At 37.3% G+C, this 24546-nt stretch overlaps 1 protein-coding gene and 1 long non-coding RNA gene across 7 annotated transcripts in view; one reads left to right on the plus strand and one right to left on the minus strand.

Moving 5' to 3' along the window:
• The window catches only part of GLRB (glycine receptor beta), a 121587-nt gene that overhangs the window by 45084 nt on the left and 51957 nt on the right, over positions 1–24546 (plus strand). For all 6 annotated transcript variants that reach the window (XM_021100485.1, XM_021100488.1, XM_021100486.1 and 3 more), the window contains 2 exon segments: positions 14121–14227; positions 16155–16222. In XM_021100485.1, coding sequence (XP_020956144.1) covers positions 14121–14227; positions 16155–16222 — 175 coding nt within the window.
• On the minus strand, positions 9712–14110 carry LOC110262094. Its single transcript, XR_002346642.1, has 2 exons — positions 10566–14110; positions 9712–10107 (listed from the first exon to the last, which is right to left on the minus strand). It is a non-coding gene; the product is annotated as an uncharacterized LOC110262094 (long non-coding RNA).

Consider the following 24546-nt stretch of genomic DNA (forward strand, 5'->3'; position numbering starts at 1 on the left):
TTAGATTCATAGCAGAATTGAGAGGATGATACAGAGATTTCACATGTACCCTCTGCCCCTACAGTGGCATAGCCTCCCTCATTATCAACATCCCCACCAGAATGGTACCGTTGTTACAATCAATGAACTTAACGTGGTACTCACTGGAAGTTCCTAGGTTTCATGAGGTTCACTTTTGGTGTTGAGTATTCTGTACATTTGGACAAATCTGTGATGATGTGTATTCATTGTTATTGAATAACGTTGAGAATTTTCACTGCTCTAAAAATCCACTATGCCCCTCCTATCCCACCCCATTCATCTTTCCTTCCAACTTCCACCCCCTGCCCCGGGGCAACTGTTAGTCTTTTTACTGTCTATAGTTTTGCCTTTTCCAGAATGTTACATAGTTGTAACTAGAAAACTTCTCGGATTATCCTCTTTCACTAGGAAATATTCATTTCCATTTCCTCCCTATATTTTCTTTTCTTTTCTTTTCTTTTTTTTTTTTTTTTTTCCTTTTACAGCTGTACCTGTGGATGTGGAAGTTCCCGGGATAGGAGCTGAATGATGGCTGCAGATGCCGGCGTGTACCACAGCCATGGCAACACAGGATCTGAGCCACATATGCAACCTATGCCTCAGCTTGGGGCAACACCGGATCCTTAACCCACTGAATGTGGCCAGGGATTGAACCTACATCCTCGTGGACAGTATGTCGGGTTCTTAAGCCACTGAGCCACAGTGGGAACTCCCCTCCCTACATTTTCATGGCTTGATAGTTTATTTCTTTTTCGTGTTGAATAATGCTCTACTGTCTGGATGGACCACAGTTTACTCATCTGTACTGAAGGATGTCTTGGTTGCTTCCAGTTTTGACAAATATGAATAAATCTGCTGAAACATCCATGTGAAGGTTTTTGTGTGGATATAAGTTTCCATCCCCTTTGCATAAATTCCAAGGAGCGCTATTACTGAATTGTATATACTATGAGTAAGTTTCATTTTGTAAAAAAAAAACCTCACCAAACTGTCTTCCAAAATGGCTGCACCATTTTGCTTTTTCACCAGCAATGAACATGAGCTCCTGTTGCTTCATATCCTGGACAGAATTTGGTGTTGTCAGTGTTCTGAGTTTTGGTCATTCTAATAAATGTGCAGTGGTACCTCATTATTGTTTTAATTTGCTCTTCCTTGGTGACATATGATGTGGAACATTCTTTCATAGGCTAATTTGCCATCTTACATCTTTGGTGAGGTGCTTATTATGGTCTTTTGTCCTCTCCTCACTTTATTTTTCTTGTCCAAATAAACTTTTTTAAAATTTTAGAACAGTTTTAGATTTATGGAAAATTGTCAAAATGGAATTCTCAATACCGCCGTTATTAAGATCTTATATTAGTTTAGTACATTTATTACAATTAAAGAACCAATATTGATATATTGTTATTAACTAAAATCTATATTTACATCCCTTAGTTGTTTTTTTTGTTTGTTTTTTTTATTTTTTAATTTTTATTTATTAATTTATTTTTTTATGACCGCATGTGTGGCATATGGAATTTCCCAGACTAGGGGTCAAATCAGAGCTGCCAGCCTACACCACAGCCATAGCAACGTGGGATTTGAGCCTTGTATGCGACCTACCCACAGCTCATGGCAAAGCGGGGTTCTTAACCCACTGAAGGAGCCCAGGGATCAAATCCACATCCTCTTGGATACTAGTCAGGTTTGTTACCACTGAGCTGCAGTTGGAACTCCCTAAATCCCTTAGTTTTACCTAAAGTCCTTTTTCTGTTCCAAGATCCCATTCAGAATACAGACTGCATCTAGTCCTCACATCTTCTTAGGCTCCTCTTACCTGTGACAGTTTCTCAGACTTTGTTTATCGTGACCGTGGCAGTTTTGAGGAGGACTGGTCAGGTAGTTTGTAGAATGTTCCTCCATTGTGATTTGTCTGATATCTATCAGGATTAGATGGAAGTTATGTGCTTTGGGGAGGAAGAACACAGGTTTAGAAATGATACACTCATCGTGGAAGTTAGCGGTAATGAGCCCAACTAGAATCCATGAGGATGCCGGTTTGATCCCTGGCCCTGCTAAGTGGGTTAAGGGTCTGGCTTTGCCATGAGTTATGGTGTAGTTCGCAGATGAGGCTCGGATCCTGCATTACTGTGGCTGGGGCATTGGCTGGCAGCTGTAGCTCTGTAGTTCCCCTAGCCTGGGAACTTCCATCTGCCATAGGTGCAGCCCTAAAAAGTAAAAATAAATAAATAAATACATAAATATAAATAAATAAAAATGACACTCTCATGGCATTGTATAAAGGCACACACAATCAACATGACTCATAACCTGATCAAGAGGTTAAAGTTAAGAGGTGACCCTTAGGCACCTGGCTCAGGTAGGGTTTGTCAGGTTTCTCCACTGTAGAAGTTACTGTTTCTCCCACTTTCCATGCTGCGCTCTTTGGAAGAATGTCACTGTGTACAGCTAAGCTGAAGAGGGGCAGTTACAGTCCACCAATTTGATAGTAGAGGATCTATGCCAATTTGGAATTCTGCATGGGAGATTTTCCTGTTCTCTACCACTTATTTATTCAATCAGGTGTTTTATTTACAGCTTTATGAATTCATGGATTTTTAGTTCATACTTTGGATTATAATCCAATACAACTTTACTGAATTGTTCACATCATTCTAGTTTTGGCCAGAGGGAACTCTTTTAATTGGCTCTGGTGTCCCTTGGACAAAATCCCATCAGCTTTTAAAAAAATCTTCTCTTATCTCCCTTTAAATGCGGATAAGAGCATTTGTTTTCTTGAAGAAGGATTTCTTAATCTGTGGGCCACAGTCCAGGAACCCTTAGCATTGCCAACATTGCGAGCATTTTTTAAGGGAAGAACATAGCTTTTATCAGATTCTCAGTGGTGTCTATAGAGCTAAAAAAAGAGGTAAAGAGTCACTGCCCTAGACCCAGCTGTACTCTGGGATTTATTTTGCCAACCATCATTGAGCAACTGTAAGTGACTGCCATATTAATGATTTAAAGCACTGAGATAGTCTAATTCTAACATAATTAATTATGTTTGTCAGTTATCTTTTTTTTTAAATTTTTAAATTTTTTTAGTGCCACACCCATAGCATATGGAGGTTCCTAGGCTAGGGTTGAATCAGCCCTGTAGCTGCTGGCCTGTGCCACGGCCATAGTCATGCAGGATCTGAGCTGCATCTGTGATCTACGCCACAGCTCATGGCAATGCCAGATCCTTAACCCACTGTTCAGGGCCAGGGATGGAACCCACATCCTCAAGGATCCTAGTTGGGTTCGTTAACCACTGAACCACGATGAAAACTCCCTGTCAGTTATCTGTTTGAAATAAATTTTTGTCTGAACAACTTTGAAACTGTTAAAAAAGAAAAAAAAAAAAAAAAAAAAGAATCACTGCCCCTAGACTAGAGAGGAGAAATACTATATCCTACACCTTTTCTATACCCATCTTGCTCTTCCCTTGATGCTTGGTGCTTGCTTTAGGCCTTGTTCAGCTGAGAGCTTTGCAGCTCCCACACCGAGATGGCCCCATGCCACCATCAGTTAGTTCTGAGAAGACCTGTAACTGTTGTTGTTGCCTTTATAAATCTTTGGAAAAACAAAACAGTCCTTGAACTCAGATGCCTGGTTTTAGGGAGGAGATTAAGGCCATGTGCTCACACACACCGATTTGGAAATGGGGCTATGCTGTGTGGTCACTAAAGGGTCCTGTAAAAACAAGAACGTTTGCAGTTAATGGAAAAACGGAGCTTCCCTCTTTGGAAAGAAAATTCTGGATTTTTCCTTTAGTGCTGGAAAACATTACATCATTCAACTCTGCCGCCGATGCATTTCCTGCATAACTTTACATATTAGTCTGGACGTCAGTTCAAGTTCAGGCAAGTGAACAAAGGAGGACAGTTGTAAAAAGGCTTTTGATATGACATTATTTTTCTCTAGTCATTGGATCACTTTGTCTGAGTAGACCAAGTTATTTTCTTAAATTAATATCATATTTCCAGAGTAAATCCTGTTTGTAATAATATCAGAATTGTTGATAGATTTCTTGAAATAAAATAAAATGGCCTAGTCAGATGGATCAAACATTGGCCTGAGATTCAGAATGTGAAATCCCTAATAATGAAATTGGGATTAAGTATGTGGCCTAATTAAGATCACTTAACTCTTCTTATTCCTCCTTATTTTGCATAAATAATACTAGCCACTTTACAGATATATAAGGTTATATATGGTAAAATGTAGACACAGGCAAATATGCCAGATGCAAATTGTTTCACCTTTTTTGAAGAAAGTAACATAGCTATCTAGGCTTTTAAAATATACTTTAATGTGTAGAGACGACTTTAATGCTATTGTAGGATGGACCAAGCTAAAAGAAAATGATTTCTGTTTTTTTTTTTTTCTTTTAGGTAGGAAAGAAATCCCCGAATTCATGCATGTGAATATAAACTACATGAGATTTCACTTAAATTTTTTTATTTTTTTATTTATTTTTTATTATTTTGTCTTTTTAGGGCCGCACCCATGGCATATGGAGGTTCTCAGGCTAGGGGTCAAATTGGAGCTGTAGCTGCCGGCCTTTGTCACAGCCACAGCAACGTGGAATCTGAGCCGTGTCTGCAATCTACCCCATAGCATGGCATTGCTGGATTCTTAACCCCCTGATCAAGGCCAGGGATAGAACCCTTGTCCTCATGGATGCTAGTTGGGTTCATTAATTGCTGAGCCACGATGAGAACTCCTCACTTAAATTTTTAAATGTTTTTGAATTTCTTATATAAGGAAACGTGGGTGAAGTTTTTATTAAATATTGGTATAAGGTTACTTGCAGCAAAGACATGAAAATATGTGTTGACACAAATATGAATAAAGAAAAAGGGCTATAACATATTTTATATATTCCTCTTTTTAATTTCAAGAGATTTTTGTCAACCAATACTGCACTTGTGCTGTTACTAACAAATAAAATATTTTTAAAAGTTAAACAAATTTGGAGAGAGATCCAAGCATTTGGAGATGGCTTCAATCCTGGCACATTATTGAAAGGCTAGCTTTAGATTTTCCAGGACTAATGATTTTAAAAATTGGTAAGACTAACGTCCTATCTATCCATCCCTCCATCTATAACCTAAAGCAATGTATGGATGGATGGTAATAAAGAGAGATAATATTGTGCTTTCAATGTGGCAGGCTTGTTGTGAAATGATGGCTAGGAATGGGGGTTAACATGTTTCATTCTTGACTCGGTCACCTTAGAAAATCTTAACCTTGCTGTGTCCTAGTTTCCATATACTGTCACTCCTACTGCTCACTCTCTACCAGTCTGGTGTTTCTCTCTCTCTTCATTAAAAAACTGTTCTCTGCATGGTTCCTATCTCTCCTCTCTAATCAAGTGCATGTTTGTGATGATCAAGGGAAATAATGTAATGGACATGGCGATTGTTCTCCAGTATCTGTTGCATATAAGATTATTGATCTGAGCCAGTCGTGATTGCCTCTCCCTTTTTGCTGGTAGTTTGTTCAACAGTGTCCAGTGCTGAAAAGCTTCTGAGGGGAAAAAAATGTCCTTTCTCCTAAGTGAACATCTCAGGAAGAAATGCTCTTCTCCATCTGGAAATGTTGAGTGGAGCTGCCACCACTCTAGTGCCTGCAGCCATCTTGAGGCAGAAACCAGTCTAGAGGAGCTGGCACATGGAGAGTGCTAGAGGAATGTGTTTTTAATGCTGTACCAGTATAGGGAACTACAAAGCTGTAGAAGCCACGAACCCTTAAGAATCACACTGGATGTGCATTCAGTCTAATGTGTATGGTAATCTACACATAGATATAAAAAAAAAACCTGCAAAATCATAGCTAAACAGTGTATTTATCAGTTTGTATTTATTAGAGTAAGCCAGGATGATCAAGGCAGGATTTTAGAAGGGCAGTATTAAAGGTTAGGTTGGTTTTGAATTAGTACAATGACGAGTAGGAGTTATAGTATTCCAAGATGGGGGGCTGATTCTGGAGGAAGGACAAAATTGGGTGGTGATTTAAAAGGGCTAGAAAATGAGTTTGGTTTGAAATCAAAACACTTCTGACTTGAACCCAGCTTAAACTCAGATTGGGACTTGAACTCACTTTTTTTTTTTTTTTAAATTAGAATCACTCATGTAATCTCTTACTGAGGCTCAGTTTCTTTGTGTCTCAGCACAGATGGAATTCAGTGAGAGACAAAGTGATAGGCAAGATGTAGATTTATTAATATGGGATACTCATGAGGGATACAAGCAGGCAGGTGAGGAGGCTGTGCCCAAGGATTAGGTGGGCTACATTTTTATAATCTAAGGAAAACGGAAGGATGAGGAAAAGACCACCTCTTCCTCATTTTTCAGGTAGGTGTCAGGCTTAAGTCATTAGATCCTCCTTCATATCAGGTAAGAGAGTATTTGACCCTATGAATTCAAACTAGGGCTTTTTTTTTTTTTTTTTTTTTGTCTTTTTGCCTTTTCTAGGGCCACTCCTGTGGCATATGGAGGTTCCAAGGCTAGGGGTCTAATTGGAATCATAGCTGCTGGCCTACACCAGAGCCACAGCAACGCCAGATCCGAGCCTGCAACCTATACCACAGCTCAGGGCAACGCCGGATCCTTAACCCACTGAGCAAGGCCAGGTATTGAACCTGCAACTCATGGTTCCTAGTCGGATTCATTAACCACTGAGCCATGACGGGAACTCCAGACTAGGGCTGTTATGGTGCATATTCAAATCAGCAGAAGGGGGCAACATAGGCTAAAATATGTTGAATCATCTCGGTTTCCATATAATGAGGGTCTCCCACTCTGTAATGTCATCTTTCCCTTAAATTCCTGTCCTTGGTCCTAAGAATTATCTTGCTGAACTTGAATGCAGGCCTCATTTTATTTTTCACTTAATGACCTCAGGCATATCTTGTGCTTTTACTTATAATTTTAGAGTTAAGCAAACCTGCTTCATTTCATGACATTCCGATAGCTTTCTTCAATGATTATTAACTTACATTTATCTCCAAAATTCCCTAGGTTTCCCTCTCTATCTATGGTCCCCTACTGGGACTTCTACAACTACTTGTGTGACTGACCATTCCTATCAAGTTGACACAGCTTACAGCTGTAGAGGAGGAAAGTGTTTTGTTTCTCTATCCGCAATAGCTGGGTCTATGAAATAATCTGACAATAGTCATGCTAACAGGATGAAAGACATGCACATTGATTAACTTGTTAATAATACATGCATCATAGCAAAAAAAAAAAAAAAGTAAATTCCAGAAAGAGAGGTGAGATTTGAGAGCTTATTTATATCTTAACAGGGGGAGCAGAAGAGGGATGTGGGCCTCCTGAGGGATAATGAGGTTTTTAGAAAAGAGAATGTTCTTAGAAGAACAGCTGAGGGAGTTCCCATTGTTGCTCAGCAGTAACAACCCTGACTAGTATCTGCGAGGTTTCCTGTCTGATCCCTGGCCTCACCCAGTGGGTTAAGAATCTGATGTTGCCATGAGCTGTGGCGTAGGTGGCAGATGTGGCTCAGATCCTGTGTTGCTGTGGCTTTGGTGTAGGCTGGCAGCTGCAGCTCCAATTCAATCCCTAGCCTGGGAACTTCCCATATGCTGTAGTGCAGTCCTAAAATGAAATAAAGAAAGAAAAAGAAGGACAGCTGAAAGAGCTGTGATAGTTTGCTACTACTTTGGGTGTGGTGTCAAGTTTTGGTCCTCTACTGTGATCAGTGACCTGCCTTAGTTGAAAGAAACTCTTGGGGAGGGGATTTAGGATAAGTGAGTTCCTATTGGAGGGCCTGTCTATAGATAGATAAAGAGAGTTTAGGGAAAGCCTCTCCCTGTATTTGCTGCTTTTAAAGTGCCTCAGAATAATCTTCATGCCCAAGAGGTGTATTTTGTGTCATCTGCCTCCTTTCACATTTGGAGGAAAAAAACAGGCTGGAGGGTTCTCTACTGCAGAAATTGTCAATTGTCTTTCTGTTGTCTTGGTCATTCCATTGCTTAGGAGAAATGCACTCATGAAGGATTTTATATCAGGATGTCATAATAGCAGTCCTTAATTGATCTGGTACAAGTGTATGTTGTAATCAACCAATTCCATTTTCCTCTCTTTTTTTTTTTTTTTTTTTTTTTTGGTCTTCTTGCCTTTTCTGGGGCCACTCTCACAGCATATGGAGGTTCCCAGGCTAGGGGTCCAATTGGAGCTGTGGCCACTAACCTATGCCAGAGCCACAGCAACTGGGATCTGAGCCGAGTCTGCGACCTACACCACAGCTCACGGCAATGCTGGATCCTTAACCCACTGAGCAAGGCCAGGGATTGAACCCAAAACCTCATGGTTCCTAGTTGGATTTGTTAACCACTGAGCCATGACAGGAACTCCCCCCCACACTTTTTTTTCTTTGTTCCCATTTTCCTCTCTTGAATGAGAAAACTTGTGGCTGGATTTGGACACTAATTTGCATCCTAATATCCAATTTTCTCACATAATCTCATTCTCTTTGGGGTTTGCTATCTTTCGATTAGGGATGACAGCCGACTCTAAGGAGGTTACCATTTCACCTACAATGAAATGGAAAAATCTCATTACCTGACCCCATGTCGTGCACCTGGGATTTGGCAACTGATAATGCCATGAGAAACAACTTAAATCTATTTAATCTTCTGCACCTTTGGGAGGTTTAACTAATTGGTTTTCATTTTTTTTCTCCAATGTTTTGGATTCTGTCTGGTACCTCCTTGAAAAGATTGTATCAACTGGTATTTTTAGGTTTTTCTTATACTTACTAATAATACCTGTTATGTTTCACCTGTAGTGGTCATATCTTATCAACACAGTATATGGTAATTAACACAGAACAGGATTTCCTGATAGGTAAGAGCTGGGATTTCAAAACAAAGCCAAGCACATTACATTGTTGGTTTCATATAAATTAATATCATTTAGGAAAGTGACATTTTTACTGTATTGATAGAGAACAAACAGTGCTGGGTGTTCTTAGTTTTAATCTTCCTTGTGATTGTCAGGGACTTTTTTTGTATTGAGAAATGATTATATAAGATTTTATGGGTTATCAATGAACCCAAACAATAAACAATGGAACATTTTCCACTGGCTTATAAATAGGGTTTTAAAATTTTTTTTTTTTTTTAAAGTTGCATCCACTGCATATGGAAGTTCCTGGGTCAGGGATTGAATCCCTAGCCTCAGCTGAAACCTATGCCACAGTTGTAGCAATGCAGGATCCCTTAACCCACAGGGCTGGGGATGGAACTTGTGCTTCCACAGCAACCAGAGCTGCTGCAGTTGGGTTCTTAACCCATGGTGCCACAGTGGGAACTCCAGAAAGGGTTTCTTTTTAAGTGCTCCCAAGCAACTACCAATTTACTTGAGATTCATTGTTCAAAGGTAATTAAAATAGGAAAATATGGCAGCTTTTGTTTTTTTCTGTTGATAGCAAATATGTATGTATGAAAGAAAAAGTTGTATCTTAGAACTCTGTATTCCACTTATTTAACTGGTTTGATAACACTGCAGCCAGTGCTGCAGGTCAACAGGGAGATCCCGGAAGAGGACAGTGTGGCATAATAAAACACACAAGACTCTTTCACATTTAGAAAGCAGTCGATCAGGAGGCACTCTGTTCCATAGAACAAAAGTACTTAGGTTTCAGCCCACATGCCTTTTATTAGAGAAAGTGATATAGGTTGATGAACAGTCAGGTGCAGTTAATAAGGCTACCTTAGTGGCTGTGCTTTTGCACATGCACTAAGTTTACTGCGTCATTCAGCAGTTTCAGTGGTCTCTGACATGTCCCCCTTTTTTATTTGTTGCATAAGAACAGTCTTAGTAAATTTTGGATTGCAGAGCATTCATCTGATTCTACAGCAGGTCTCCAAGTTGAACAGTCACATTCAGGGGAAGGGGGTCTGTCTCCATCCTCCTGGGAACCCATTTTTCTAGTTTTTTTTTAATGGGATAGGGCGATGATCCTCTCTTCTGTAGCTACTTCCTGCTGGATAGGGGCAATGAGTACTCAGTGGCTGGATATGGTAGATTCCTACTATAGAGATTGGGAAGAAAAGAAAAATTAAGATTAAACAGAGGTTTGGAATTTAGGTTGATACCATTACTGTTGAAGGAATATAGTTTTATATAAATAGGTTTTTAAAGTTTTTAATGTTTGATGTGGTATTAAGTCATAAAGAATAGGAGCTATTGTTCCTTATACATGTTGTCCTTAGAACAGAAAGGAGACATCTTGAAAATGTATTCCTTGAGAATGTAAGGGTGCAGCTGCCAGCTGATGCTGCTTTGACAAGGCACATAAACCCTAAAGTTCTTAGCAATACAAAGACTTGTCTAAAATTACTTCCCTAGTATTTCCTAGTATTGGATGTCTGAACCACAGCGACTCTATTCTGCCCTTTTTCTCTACTGGCCAATGCAGATGCCACGGTTAATGATTTCTTTTTCTAGATATGAGAAGATGCAAGAATTTGGGTGTATAAAAATCCTTACCTGAAATCTAACTTTCTAAAGGTCTGCTCTGTCAGTTTTCCCAGAGCACAGAGTGTCTCTTCTGATCTTCACGCTGAGCTCTGCTCAGGGGGTGCTGAGGGTCAGCAGGCTGCAGTGGCTCACGTTTTACTCCATGTAGAGGCTGATGCCAAGTGCCAAACTTCAGTTCACTGTTTCCCCATGGTCATAAATTCATAAACTTTTGAGAGGCATATCATCATCATTTCATCCCATGGTGCTAGGAATGAACATTCCTAGATCTGGCAAAGATTTCACTAATAAGCAACTCAATATGCTGTTACTGAACTAGGCCTTATTAATAGTAACCAAAAAAATCTCTGGACCACCTATCTTTCTAGTCTGTTATGGTCCAGGAAAATATTCCCTCTTGTTCATTTTCCCATATCTAGAAATCACTGACCTCATATGGAACTGTATATCATTTTATCAGCCTCAGTCACAAATTTGGCAATGGAAGAAATAGCAATCTTGTGAAAACAGTTAATAAAAATATAGCAGTATTAATAAAAATATGGCAGTATAAGTAAAGTCATAAACAAAAATTTAAGTGAAGCACTTTCACCCTGTTCAGCTGGCTTAGTTGTTTCTTATCTTTAAAGGAAATTATATACTGGCTTTGTCCATTCAGCTTAATTTCCTAGTGTTATTAAGCTGGTTATCCCTAGATGGTTTAATTGTTCCCAACATAAAGGAGTCTTTAGATTTATATTAACATAGCCTGGCAAAGTTATAGCCCTTGGCTGAAGTCTCACTTGTTGCTGATTGAGCTTGAGTAACATCAGAAGAAAACATTTATGGCCTAGGTCAGAGCAGGTTATTAACTGGCTAGGTGTGGGGGAGTCCCACCTAGTAACATCAATAATGAAAGCCTTGGAGAGGAGAAACCCATCAGGGTAAATCAAAAGTAAAACAAATAACCATATGAATCAGGTTTGACAGTCTTGAGATAGTGGTCTACTTCTGGTGTTGTCTTCTTTTTGTCCAGGCAATAGTGTTTTTCTTATTAGAGCCTTGTTTTAGGGCGAGTTTGAAGTCACTAATTCTCTCTATAGACCAGTCCAATGTAGAGGCCCTTCTTAAGTGAGAAGTATAAATTTAGGAGTTAACTTTCTTCACTATCTTTGTAAATATGGCACTTAATTCCTGATAAATATCTTAGGCTGAAGACAACCCTTTTTGAAGACAACTCTTTAGATGATGCTTTTCCAGAATGTATATTTGTTTCCCCGGTTATCATGGGATATCTGATATTCTCCCAGAGACAGATTACAGCAATCAGCTTCAGAAAAGGCTTATTTCTCTTAATAACTCAGTTATAAGTTTATAATGATGTAACATAGCAGCAAAGAACTATTTGGGAAGTGAATCCCAGACAGTAAACACTGATCTCAATATACAAAACTAGAATTCAATCAAAGCGCTCTTTAAAATTACCCTCATTTTTACCAAACGTAGCCAAATTAGGACTATAGAAAATCTTCCCCAAATGGAAAACATGTTTTCTAACCATTTCTTTTTCATTATTGGAATTGCCAGGGAGCCGGTAAGAACCAAGAGGCATCTTGGATTTCCCATAGTCCTGACTTGAGAAAATCTTTTTTCAATAGAGACTGAATCCAGATTCAGGTTTTGCATTTGCTTACTTTTAAAATTGGTTTACTGAAATTTTAAACTTAGCCCCAACCATGAACAAATTCTTATTGTTCATTTTCCAAAAACCTTTCATCACTTTTTGTATCTGTATTATTTTCCCCCTTTTCTATTGAAAGTAACAAGCTATAAGGCAGACTCTATTAATAAAATGCAGTTACATTCCTCCATTAAACCTAGGTACAATAAGGTGTTATACTTACTGTTGATGACTCTATAAAGACATGTCTATATTAGATCAATGAACTTTGATATTAACATCTAATAATATTGAATACTGAATTTTTTGTAATTCACATGAACCAAAAATTAATTTACTTTAGGTATTTTGAAAACTTATGTAAGCACTTAATTTCCTTTAAGCCAATTAAGTAGAGCTCTTTTATGAATTTTGGCAATACCATATATGCACAACACACAACGACACAAAACAAGCGAAACAGAGACCTCATATTTCTCATTTTGAAATTTTAGCCATGAATAATGTACATCTGTGTAAAACCTGTCAGTTACAAGAGAGATTGGATTCAAATTTATGCTCCCCCAAGGGTTCCGAAACGTGTCTCACTAGTTCTCATGTAGAGAAAATAGAAACAGAAAGAGAGGTCCTAGGCTGATGGGCACACTTTAAATTTTCTTCTACAAGATGCCAATCCAACACTCCGGGTCCACAGTACCCTTGCCTGGAAACCAAGGGTTACAGTTGACCGAGGCTTCTAACAACTCCTCTCTCTTACGAGTCTGTTACCCGAGACCCTGACTGTTTTATCATACATTTAAGTAACTGAATATAATGTTTTAGCATCTTGATTCTTCTCTATTGTTATCCTGGTTTAAAGTTTCTACTTGCCTACTCACAGTCGCGACTCCATTCAGTGCAAGGCTACTGTTTCTGCAGCCGTCTGTAGTTTCACTTTTTCCTGCTCTGGGCAGACCTTCCTTTTTTTCTCTGCTCATGGCAGACCTTAATTTGTCTTTTCTCCACTCATGGCAGACCTTCTCTTCCAGCCCCATGTTGGGCACCACTGTGGGTGGCTAGCGCTGCAGGTCAATGGGAGATCCTGGAAGAGGGACAGCATGGTATAACAGAACACACAAAACACTTATATTTAGAAAAGCGGAGGACCAGGAAGCACTCTGTTCCACAGAACAAAGGTGCCTAGGTTTCAGCCCACATGCCTTTTATTAGAGAATGTGACATAGGTTGATGAGCAAAATCAGGTGCAATTAAATGATAAGGCTATCTCTTAGTAGTTGTGCTTTTGCATGTGCGCTAAATTTGTTTACTGCATCATTCAGCAGTTTCAATGGTCTCCATCATGATAATAAACTTTTAACAATCCCTTCCCACCCCTAATATGTTTAACTTTAGGAGGAGAACTTCATTGCGTGTTCCGTGGACACTATCGTATTTTATGTGTCATCAGGATTATCTTATGAATTCTAGTATTGTCTCTCTGGCTGTATCATCCCATAGCATTCACATACTCCTTTTTTTTTTTCCATTTTTTCCTTTTATCTCATTATCTGTCCTCCCTTTGTACTTATCTAGATTTTTATTCTGTTGCTTCAGAACACGTTAAATGTCTGCTTAATTTTATTTAAAAGAAAGTAGCATGGAATACCTAGGGCACTGTTTCACATATTTGGTAAAATTAACTGCTGAAATACTTTTTTTGTTTGTTTTCATTTCTTATGACAAATATCTTTGTGGCTTCTGGCAATATCTACTACTTTTCACCTCTCTTTGGAAAAGCCATGCTGTAGTTATGGATTTGTTTCAAAAAGCTAAATCTTTTCTCTAATGCAAATTACCCATTCCTGTTGATTGCTATCTCCAAATATTGACCAGGGTTTTGTTTTGCTTTGTTTTTTCTATTTTAGCCAGCAGTCAGCAGAGGACCTTGCCCGAGTACCTGCCAACTCTACCAGCAATATCTTGAATAGGCTATTGGTCAGTTATGATCCCAGGATAAGACCAAATTTCAAAGGTTTGTTTTCTCCCCAAATATCTTCATTCTCTGCAATTTAAAAACTAGTTTTATCTGTATAAATTCATTTATGTATGGTATTAAAACAGGATTATTTTAAATTGACATATAACTGTCATGTAATGTGCTCAGGTAAGAGCAATTCAATGCCAAAAATGTTTAAGAATTAGCAAAATATTAGTTCTAATGGTTTTGTATATTCCCCAGGTTAAAAAAAAAAGGTATATTGTGAATTAATAGGCTACCTATGTAATGCGTTTTCTAAGTACTTTGCATTCTTAGCTTTAATCATTTACAACTTAGGCTCTGGCTTTCATTCTCAGACACCAAAATCCTACTTTGAAGGAGAATGGCCATATACTCATTCGGGGAGAGAGAAAGCTCTGATATGCATTTTGATTCTTTTGTAATGTTTTGTTAGCATTTCGTATTGATTAAAAAATTGCCTCTACTCTTTAGTTGAAAAAGATGGCCATATGGTTTTTAAAAACATGTTAACTTTGTTAATAAAAGTGACTATGTTTTCTACACCTTACTGTTTCTAATCCAACAAAATATGACCACCTATCACATCTTTCAGGAACCAGAACTGTACGTGTGTAAAAGTCATGTGGAAGATTGTATAGTTTGTCTCTTTCTTTCTTTTGTTCTTTCGTTCTTTCTTTCTCCTTCCTTTCTGAGTTAGGAAAAACTATATGAAAATATCTCTGGAAAACTATAAACTATAATCTTTGTTGCTGATTAAGGACAGATATTAATATAGATCAGATTAACATTATAAAGCTTGATTTTTTTCCCCCTTTACAGAAAAAAAGAAAAAAAAAAAAAAAGAAAAGAAAAGCTGCAGCTGCTTCTAGTCAACTGAAGTTATACAACTATGTTGTAAAAACAGGGTTTTTGCTCATTACAGAACCTACTCAGTTACTTTCAACAGCACCATGTCTGGGTTTTCACATGTCTACCATGTATTGATTCAACACCTGTTTTTCATCAGTCAGAGGTTATGGAGCTAAATTCACATTTTCCCTTTGTTAGCCAAAGCAGCAGCCCACAATGAGTGAAAAAAAATATAAAGAAAAGAAAGCAAGAAAGAAATTTGCAACATTATACTTTGGTTCTCCCTCCATGAACTTTAAAATTATTTTCCAACAGGTCAGGCAAAAACCTTTATAATGATTCTATTATGTTTCTGATTAATTTTGCATTTTCAAGAGTTAAAAATCAAAATATAGTAATTATAAGTAAAACCTATTGAGTTCTGCTTTATCCTTTAAGGTGAAAATTTGAAACAATTATAAAAATGCAAAAACAATTATGTTTTTAAAATGATATTTTTTAAAGAATAAGTCACAGTTTCATAAACTCATCAGCTCAAACATTTTTAAAGGTAAGTATATTTTTGCAGTTTCTACAATTTAAGGGACAAATATTTCTGTATAAATAACACTATTAAATATGACACAAACATAATTCATTTTTTATTTGTGTGTTGACCCCTATTTAGAAAAATAAGTAAATGGCAATTATCAGCAATTATCAACACAGTAGATTTTTTTTTTTCTTTTGCTTTTTAGGGCTGCACCCACGGCACATGGAGATTCCCAGGCAAGGGGTTGAATCAGAGCTACAGCTTCCAGCCTCTGCCACAGCCACAGCAATGCCGGATCCAAGCCTTGTCTGCAACCTACACCGCAACTCATGGCAACACCGAATCCTTGAGCGAGGCCAGGGATCGAACTTGCAACATCATGGTTACTAGTCAGATTTGTTTCCACTGCACCACAATGGGAACTCCAACATGGTAGGTTTATAACTTACATCCATGTAGATTAAAAAAATATAAAAATCAACTGTATAAACTATAAAAATATGATTCTGACCAAGTTTTTTTATAGCTACTAAATATATCCTTAACTTTTATCGATAGGCATTCCTGTTGATGTGGTAGTCAACATATTTATCAACAGTTTTGGATCTATTCAAGAGACAACCATGGTAAGATTACAGTCAATTTAATATTTTTAATTGTCAGAATTTTAACTGGAGGATAGTGGAAGAAATTAAAACTGAAAAATATGGAGTAACCCTCAGAAAAAAAAAATGCATGCTCTCTCCTAGTGTAAAATATCCAAATTTCAGGGTTTTGTTGAATCAGTGATTTTGATGTCTTTATAATTTTTCAGTTCTATTTTAATCCTAATACTGAATGAATACTTACAGAATTGGGAAAATTAACATATTCACTCTGTGCAATTAGTTGGATACCACCTGGGAAAAGGGTTTATGCAATGAATATTCTGGAGCAATATTTTTTCCTAATATGGGTATATGTATGAGGATTCAAAAATACTTAAGCATTTAGTGTGTTTTATTTTTTGTGGTTTTTTTTTTTTTTTTGTATTTTTAAGGGCCACACCCATGGCATATGGAAGTTCCCAGGCTAGGGCTCAAGTTCTAGCTGTAGCCACTCCCCTACACCACGTCCATAGCAACACTGCATCCTTTAACTTACTGAGTAAGGCCAGGTATTGAACTCGTGTCCTCACGGATACCAGTCTGGTATGTTACTGCTAAGCCAGGACAGGCACTCTTTTTCTTCTTCTAGTTTTCTGTGGAGAATCTTTGTTTTCTCTTTTGTGCTAATTTTGTGATGGGTGGAGCAGAGAACTGTAAAAAGCAAATTTGATTTTCTTGTATAGAGTAACCGAGTTCCCTGAAATGATTACCTAACACTAAAAAAGAGCTTTGAGAGGCCAAGGAAGAGAAAGAAGGAGGGACAGGCAGGATCCTGCCTTGAAAAAGACAGAAAAGAGAGACTTGGGGAGGGGCTGCTGTCCTGGGTGAGTGGGACATTAAAGACAAGATGTTTGCGAAGGATAGTTAGTAGATTTCCTGAGTGATGTGTAATGTAATTACTCTCAGCTTCTCAAAAGACATCGAGTACAAAGCTTGTTAATGTTTTAGAATATGAGATTTGTACCCTTTTTGAAAAGCCACATGCTGAAATAATACCTCAGGTGGGGGAAAGAAGGCTTAAGTTTTTTTTTTTTTAATATTTTTTTTGAGATACTTACATTTTTCTTAATAATATAACGTTTGGATTGAAAGCCTAATAGTAATGGCTGGAGCACAGTTTTTCTCAGGGAATATCTCAGATGAGAGGAAGAATAACTTTTTTAAAAGACTTAGAAATTTTTAAATTTATTTTTTTGTATTGAAATATAGTAGTTTTACAATGCTATTAGTTTCAAATGTATAGCAAAGTGATTAAGTATATAGCAAAATAATTCAGTATATATTCTTTTTCAGATTCTTTTCCATTATAGGTTATTATAAAATATTAAATATAGTTTCCCATGCTATATAGTAGATCCTTGTTGTCCTTATTTCTATTTTATATATGGTAGTATGTATATGTTAGGGTGAGGGGGTTAGGGTTAGGTTTCCTTTTCAAGGAAAGAATGGTTTTAAATATTTATTCCTTTATTCCAAGTGCAGCATAGCGTGTAATAAAGGCAATTGCCTATTGCATTTAAATTATGACACTTACTTTTATACATAACTGTGCCAAGAACTTTATTTATTTATTTGCTTTTTAGGGCCTCACCCGTGGCATATGGAGGCTCCCAGGCTAGGGGTCCAATCGGAGCTACAGCTGCTTTCCTACACCACAGTTCACGGCAACTCGGGATCCTTAACCCACTGATCAAGGCCAGGGGTCAAATTCGCAACCTCATGGTTCCTACTAGGATTCATTTCCACTGAGCCACAACGGGAGCTCCAAGAATGTTATTTTTAATAGAAGCATGTCTTTAGCCCTGAATAGCTAATTTTTTTTTTTTTTAAACAGTGCGGAGATATTTTTGGATAATTATTTGAAAGATTTTTAAATAAAGTCCAAACTTCACTTCCAGTGACTTTTTTTAAGTTTTCCTGAGATAGACATACAGCATAGCTCACTAGAAGACAGCTATGAAAAAAAATACAGATGACCATATGTCACTCAGGATGGAGACAAGGGTATAGTCATCATTTGAAAATACGACTTGTTTTTCTAAGCACTTCTCTTAACAAGAGTGAGAGATGTCATTTTTCAAGGAGAAACTTCAAGAGGATCTATTTGGTCTCTACACCCTTCTCTGTATCCTGTTTTATCTTTCATGCCACCACTACGCTAATCGTAAAATATCACTATTGGGGTGTAACTGCCTATTGGAAACATCTCCACTTTATCTTGCATTTGAGGACAACTAGTGAGAGGATTTTCTTTCTCATTTACATAAAGGCTACACATGCATTCTTGCTCAATATAATTAATGTATCTATTCTGTTTTTTTTTTTTTTTTTTTTTTTTTTTTTTTTTTGTCTTTTTTAAGGGCCACACCCATGGCATATGAGTTCCCAGGCTAAGGGTGGAATCTGAGCTGTAGCTGCCAGCCTACACCACAGCCACATCAACTTGAGATCTGAGCCATGTCTGTGACCTACACCACAGCTCACGGCAATGCTGGATCCCCAACCCACTGAGTGAGGCCAGGGATCAAACCCACATCCTCATGGATGCTAGTCGGATTCCTTTCTGCTGCACCGCAACGGGAACTCCAGTATCTATTCTATTCTTTAATAAATATTTTTTTCATTTATATATTTATTTATTTAATTTTATTTTTTAATTTCCCCAATACATTTTTTTCCCTACTGTACAGCATGGTGACCCAATTACACATACATGTTCTTTAATAAATATTGAAGGCTTTCCAAATAGCAGACACTACGCTTTTCTCCTGTCAGTAATTACTTGATTGTATCAAGTTGAAAATACCTGGGGAAAAGGGACATTAGAAAAAGAATAACTTTCTTACCAATTATTTGAGGATTATAGTAAAATATTTAATAATTAATCGCATGATCTTCTCCTGTTCTCCTATACACTCTTCACAGTGGTGGACCAAATTCAGCCAATTTTCAACAAAGTTTTTGTCTCCTCTGCCTATCTTTGACCTCCAGTTTCTGATTCACTTTGTGGTCCCCATTTTTAACCCAGGGTTTGCATTTCTATCATTTGTTTGTTAGTTAAATCTGATGGATTTTTTAAACTATAATTCAACTATTTTTGTGTGTTTTCCTTTTAGTCTCGGACTATAAACCTCTCAAAGTCAGGAATAATATATTCTACTTCATTTTCCACAAAATACAGAAGATAATGGGCACTCAATTAGTGAACACATAAATAATGTCATGTTATTAACTAATATTGATTAAATGAAAGAACAAATAAATTCTGCTATTTACCTAGCAAAAAGTGAATCAAGGTAGTCATAAGAGAATTGGCAAGCAAATTTAAACAATAAACTTATGTTGAACACTTATTTGGTTAAATAACAGTAAATAGTGTAACTATTGTAGAGTATTAATCTTGTCAATTTGAGAGACCTTTATGCAGAGGAGTCAAATTATTTATATTCACTCTTTCTTGTGATGAAATAACCTACCTGCCTATGTTGTGTAGATACAGCCTAAAGATTCAGAATTGGAATCATACTCATCAAGTAGATTTATCATCATTTTTGCAATGTTTATTTCATGCAAACTTATAAAACAGTTTAGAGATGGCTGTCATATTTTATAGATTTGCTCAGTCTTTTTCAAAAAAAAAAAAACCTAATATCTTGTTTCCTAATAGTTAGGAAAAGGACAAGTTCTTATAGAGATGACATTGCGATGTCTTCTAAGAAAAAAAATGTATCCAAAACAAAGCTTGTTCCTCATTACTTGTTATAAACACAAGTCAAAAATAATAGTAACTCAGGAGGGTAACCAAGAGGTATGCATGTGTGTGGAGAGGAGTTATATTATGAGGGGATATTTGTTTCTTTTTCCTTCCAATCAGCCAAGATGGGCTTATTTACTTTCTTCAGCTTTACTGAGGTATCATTAACAGATAAAATTGTGAGATATTTAAAGTATACTGATGATTTGATAGCCCTCTACATTGTGAAAAGTTTTCCCCCATCAAAGTAATTATCACATTCATCACCTCACCTGTTCATCTTTTTTTTTTTTTCATGAGGGCATTTACATTCTACTCTTTAAGCAAATTTCAATTATACAGTACAGTGTTATCAACTCTAGTCACCATGTTATACATTAGATCCTCAGGCATTATTCATCTTCTAACTGAATATTTATATCTTTCACCAACCTTTACCAATTTCCCTCACCCCCAAGTTCCTGGAAATCACTTCACTACTCTCTGTTTCTATGAATTCTTTTTTTCTTTTGAAGATTCAACACATAAGTGATACCATGGAGTATTTATCTTTGGCTTATTTTACATAGCATAATGCCTTCCAAGTTCATCTATAGTTGCAAATTATGGTATTTCCTTCTTTTTAAAGGCTGAATTATATATATAGTACATACTGCATTTTCCTCATCCATTCATCCATTGATGGGCACTTAGGTTATTTCCATAACTTTGGCTATTATGAGTAATGCCATGAGCATGGGAAGACAACCGTTCCTTCTAGTTATCATGTTTCCTTTGTGTATATACCCACAGGTGGGATTGCTGGATCATGTGGTAGTTCTGTTTTTGCTATTTCTTGATGAATCTTCATACTGTTTTCCATACTAGCTGTACCAGTTTGCATTTCTACTACTAGTGAACAATATTTCCCTTTTCTCCATATTTTCATCAGAATTTGTTTTCTCTTATTTTTAAAAAAAAAATTTCTTGAGCTATAGTTCATTCACAGTGTTGTGGTAGATATCATCTTTTTGCTACTAGCCAGAGAGCATGTTTCTTTTTTTGTCTGTTTGTCTTTTTAGGGCTGCACCCTTGGCACATGGAGGTTCCTAGGCTAGGGTCAAATTGGAGCTGTAGCCTCTGGCCTACACCACAGCCACAGCAACTCGGGATCTGAGTTGCATCTTCCACCTACACCAGAGCTCACGGCAATGCCGGATCCTTAACCCACTGAGCGAGGCCAGGAATTGAACCTGCATCCTCATGGATGCTAGCCAGATTCATTTCCGCTGAGCCACAATGGGAACTCCCAGGAGCATATTTCTTAAAAACAAAAGAAAACAAGCAAAAATTCCCCCCCGCAACCCCAAGAGTTAGGAAAGTGGAGAGCATTAGATTTGTCTAAATACAAGATATATGTTCATGGAAACAGTAGGATGGACAGTGTGGTGAGTTGTGGTATCAGACAGACTTACGCTAGAATCTCTTTTCACTTGATGTGTTACACCCTTACAAGAGTGAAAAAACTACAGAAATAAAGCAACAGTATTTTGCTGGTATAGTAACTCTCAGGGGTGGTGACCATTTTGGTTGTCTTAGGGATAGTGACCATTTGCATTTGCAAATTAATATATTTCACAATAAAAACTTATCCTGAAGAAAATAAACCACTTAAAAGTTAATTAGTAGCCCCATTGTATAGTTGTGTTTGTGTTTATTAATAGCCCCCTAGAAATTTCCCCTACAGAGATCTACTAAAATAAAATCCTAAAATCTGTGAGCTTCAATATTGCCCAGTGCCTTCCTCTCTAGTTCACATCTGACCTCCACTGCAGTTGCTTGTTCTGGAAAGCATAACATAGAACACAGAGCTTGGGGGTGGATATAACACGAAGAGCTGCTAGTCAGATGGCAGCCAGATGTAGGATAGCTCTGAAGGAGGAAGGCAGCCCTTTCCTCCAGTGTATAAAGTCAACTATCAAGCAAAGACTAAATCAAGGTGATAGGCATTACTGTTTTAAGGAAACTTTAGCCAATTCTGTTTGGAAAACATTCCTTCCTGCTTATTTTTCATTGTTGTTTTGTTTTTTAATTCAGATGCTAACTATTGATGGCTAAACTAAAAACAATCCCACATTTACTCACAAACTGTAATTGTGTAGTGGAGGGAAAGCAGTGCCTTATGAATTTTCCTTATGGTCTTCCAACCCGCGTGGTTAAATGTTCCTTCAACCTGTTTTATAATCTTTTTTTAGCTTTATAGTTCCTATTTCTCATATCTGTGTGTTCATTTGTATTCTACTGCCTTACATTCTTGTAAGGTATCATTATTAATACCAGAAGTGAAATTCACCAATATTATTAGCAGCGTTACCCCCAAATCATCAAATAAATGTAATCATCCTCATTTAAAGTTGATATAAGAATCACTCTTTTTGTATCTGTCTATTGGCTGATGACAACTGAAATAGGACATTCAAAACAGTGAGAAGAAATGTTTGTTAGAGGCGAGGTGGCAGATGCTCTAAGGTTATGCTTAAAGTATTTCCTGTTTTTTTTTTTTTTTTGGCTTAAATCAGCAGAATTTTTTAATTGAAAAATGTAAACTATTGCACTCCTGGGGAAAAATTAGGTATTATGGTTTATTATAACAATCTGTACACAGACATTTTACCTCCTCAGAAATACCTTAGAACCCTTTCATGGAAATAAAAGCCTGTTCATACAATCAATTTTCTTTCTTTGGTGTTGGCATGCTTTGTAATTACATTGAATTATTGTTGCACTGGTATTCATGTTCCTGTCAAACTTTCTCTGCCTTTCTGCTTCATGACTTTTTGTTTGTTTTAATAATAGACTTCAACTCTTTTTTGAGCAACACAATTGTGACTGTCCAAAAAAATCATATTTGGATCAGCTAAAAGAGCTTAATTCTAGTTCTTGGTAATTACTCATCTTTGTTGTTTTAAAACAATTTTACTTTATATATGTTTTTCTCTATAGACACAAATTTCTTTCCTTACAACTTTATTAATTTACTCTTCTTCATATTTTGTTGCTTTTGTTATTAAGTTTCCAGCATTTTTTTATTGATTATAGACTAACATTAGACATGCTTGCCCCATTTTTCTTTCCTATTTTACATCATAGATACACAAATCTTAAAATGATATTATATTTATTTTTTCTCATATTATTCATCTTCAGGGTTTTTTACCCTGTGGTAGACTAAACAGTTGTCTCCCCAAAGATGTCCATATCCTAGTCTTTGGAACCTTTGACTGTATTGTTTTACATAGTAAAAGAGACTTTGCACATGTGATTAAATTAAGAGCTGCAAGAGATTATCCTTATCATCCAAATGGGCCCTTAAGAGAGGGAGGCAGGAGGCTAGGTCAGTAGCTGTAGATGTGATGGAAACAGCATGAAGTGGGGTTGATGTGAGGAAGAGACCATGGCCCATGAGGGCAGGTGGTCTTGAGAATCTGGCGGAAGCAAGGGATTGGGGCTTCCAAAAGGAACCAGCCCTGGGGACAGCTGGACCTTAGCTCAGTGAGGCTGAATTTGATGTTCTGAACTCCAGATCTGTAGGGTTTTAAGCCACTACGTTTTTGGTAAGTTTGTTCCAGCAGCAAGAGAGAACTGATACACATGCTGATGAACACTAGTTTATAATTGTTTTCTCCCAAATCCTGCCGGAGGATTATCTGATTACATTTAACTTTCTCCCTGGAGGGCTACTGGATTATGTATATTACTGTTTCCATATATGGGAATGCCAAAATGACCAGTAGTTTTTTGTTTGGTGATTGCTAAAATCCTCATTTGTTAAAGTTAATCATAATAAGGACATTATTTGAAATATTTGAAAGAGAAGCTTCTATTTGAAAGAGAAGCTTTGTTTTTAGTGGTAAACTATGCTGTATTTCTGTCTCTTTTCTTTGTCAAATTTACTTTGTAATGTATCTACCTGAAAATGAAGAATAATATCATTTATCAGGGGTACTTTCCTCTTTACCTTATTTCTCCTAGCTAATTTATTCAGAAGTATTGGTGATTAGACATTGTGACTAAGAGTATCATACAGTTGACTCTTGAACAAGACGGGCTTGAACCGCACGGGTCCACTTTTATGCAGAACTTTTCCACTGTGGGACTGTGTAAGTACTCCATAAGCTATGGTTGGTTAGTTGAATCCAAGGAGACAGAGGGCTGACAAAGTTCACGTGGATTTTTTTTCTGCATGGTGGGTCAGCTGCTGCTGATTGCATGCCTTGTTCAAGGGTCAATTTTATTAGCATATTAAGGAAGGATGCAAAATGTTCAGGGTTTTTTTTTTTTTTTTTTTGTCTTTTTAGGGCCACACTCATGGCGTATGGAGGTTCCCAGGCTAGGGGTCTAATCGGAGCTATAGCCACCAGCCTATGCCACAGGCATAGCAATGCTAGATCTGAGCCATGTCTGCCACCTACACCACAGCTCATGGTAATGACAGATCCTTAACCCACTGAGTGAGGCCAGGGATCGAACCTGCAACCTCATGGTTCTTAGTCAGATTCGTTTCTGCTGC

Source organism: Sus scrofa, chromosome 8 (assembly GCF_000003025.6).
Source record: "Sus scrofa isolate TJ Tabasco breed Duroc chromosome 8, Sscrofa11.1, whole genome shotgun sequence".
NCBI classification, from domain to species: domain Eukaryota; kingdom Metazoa; phylum Chordata; class Mammalia; order Artiodactyla; family Suidae; genus Sus; species Sus scrofa.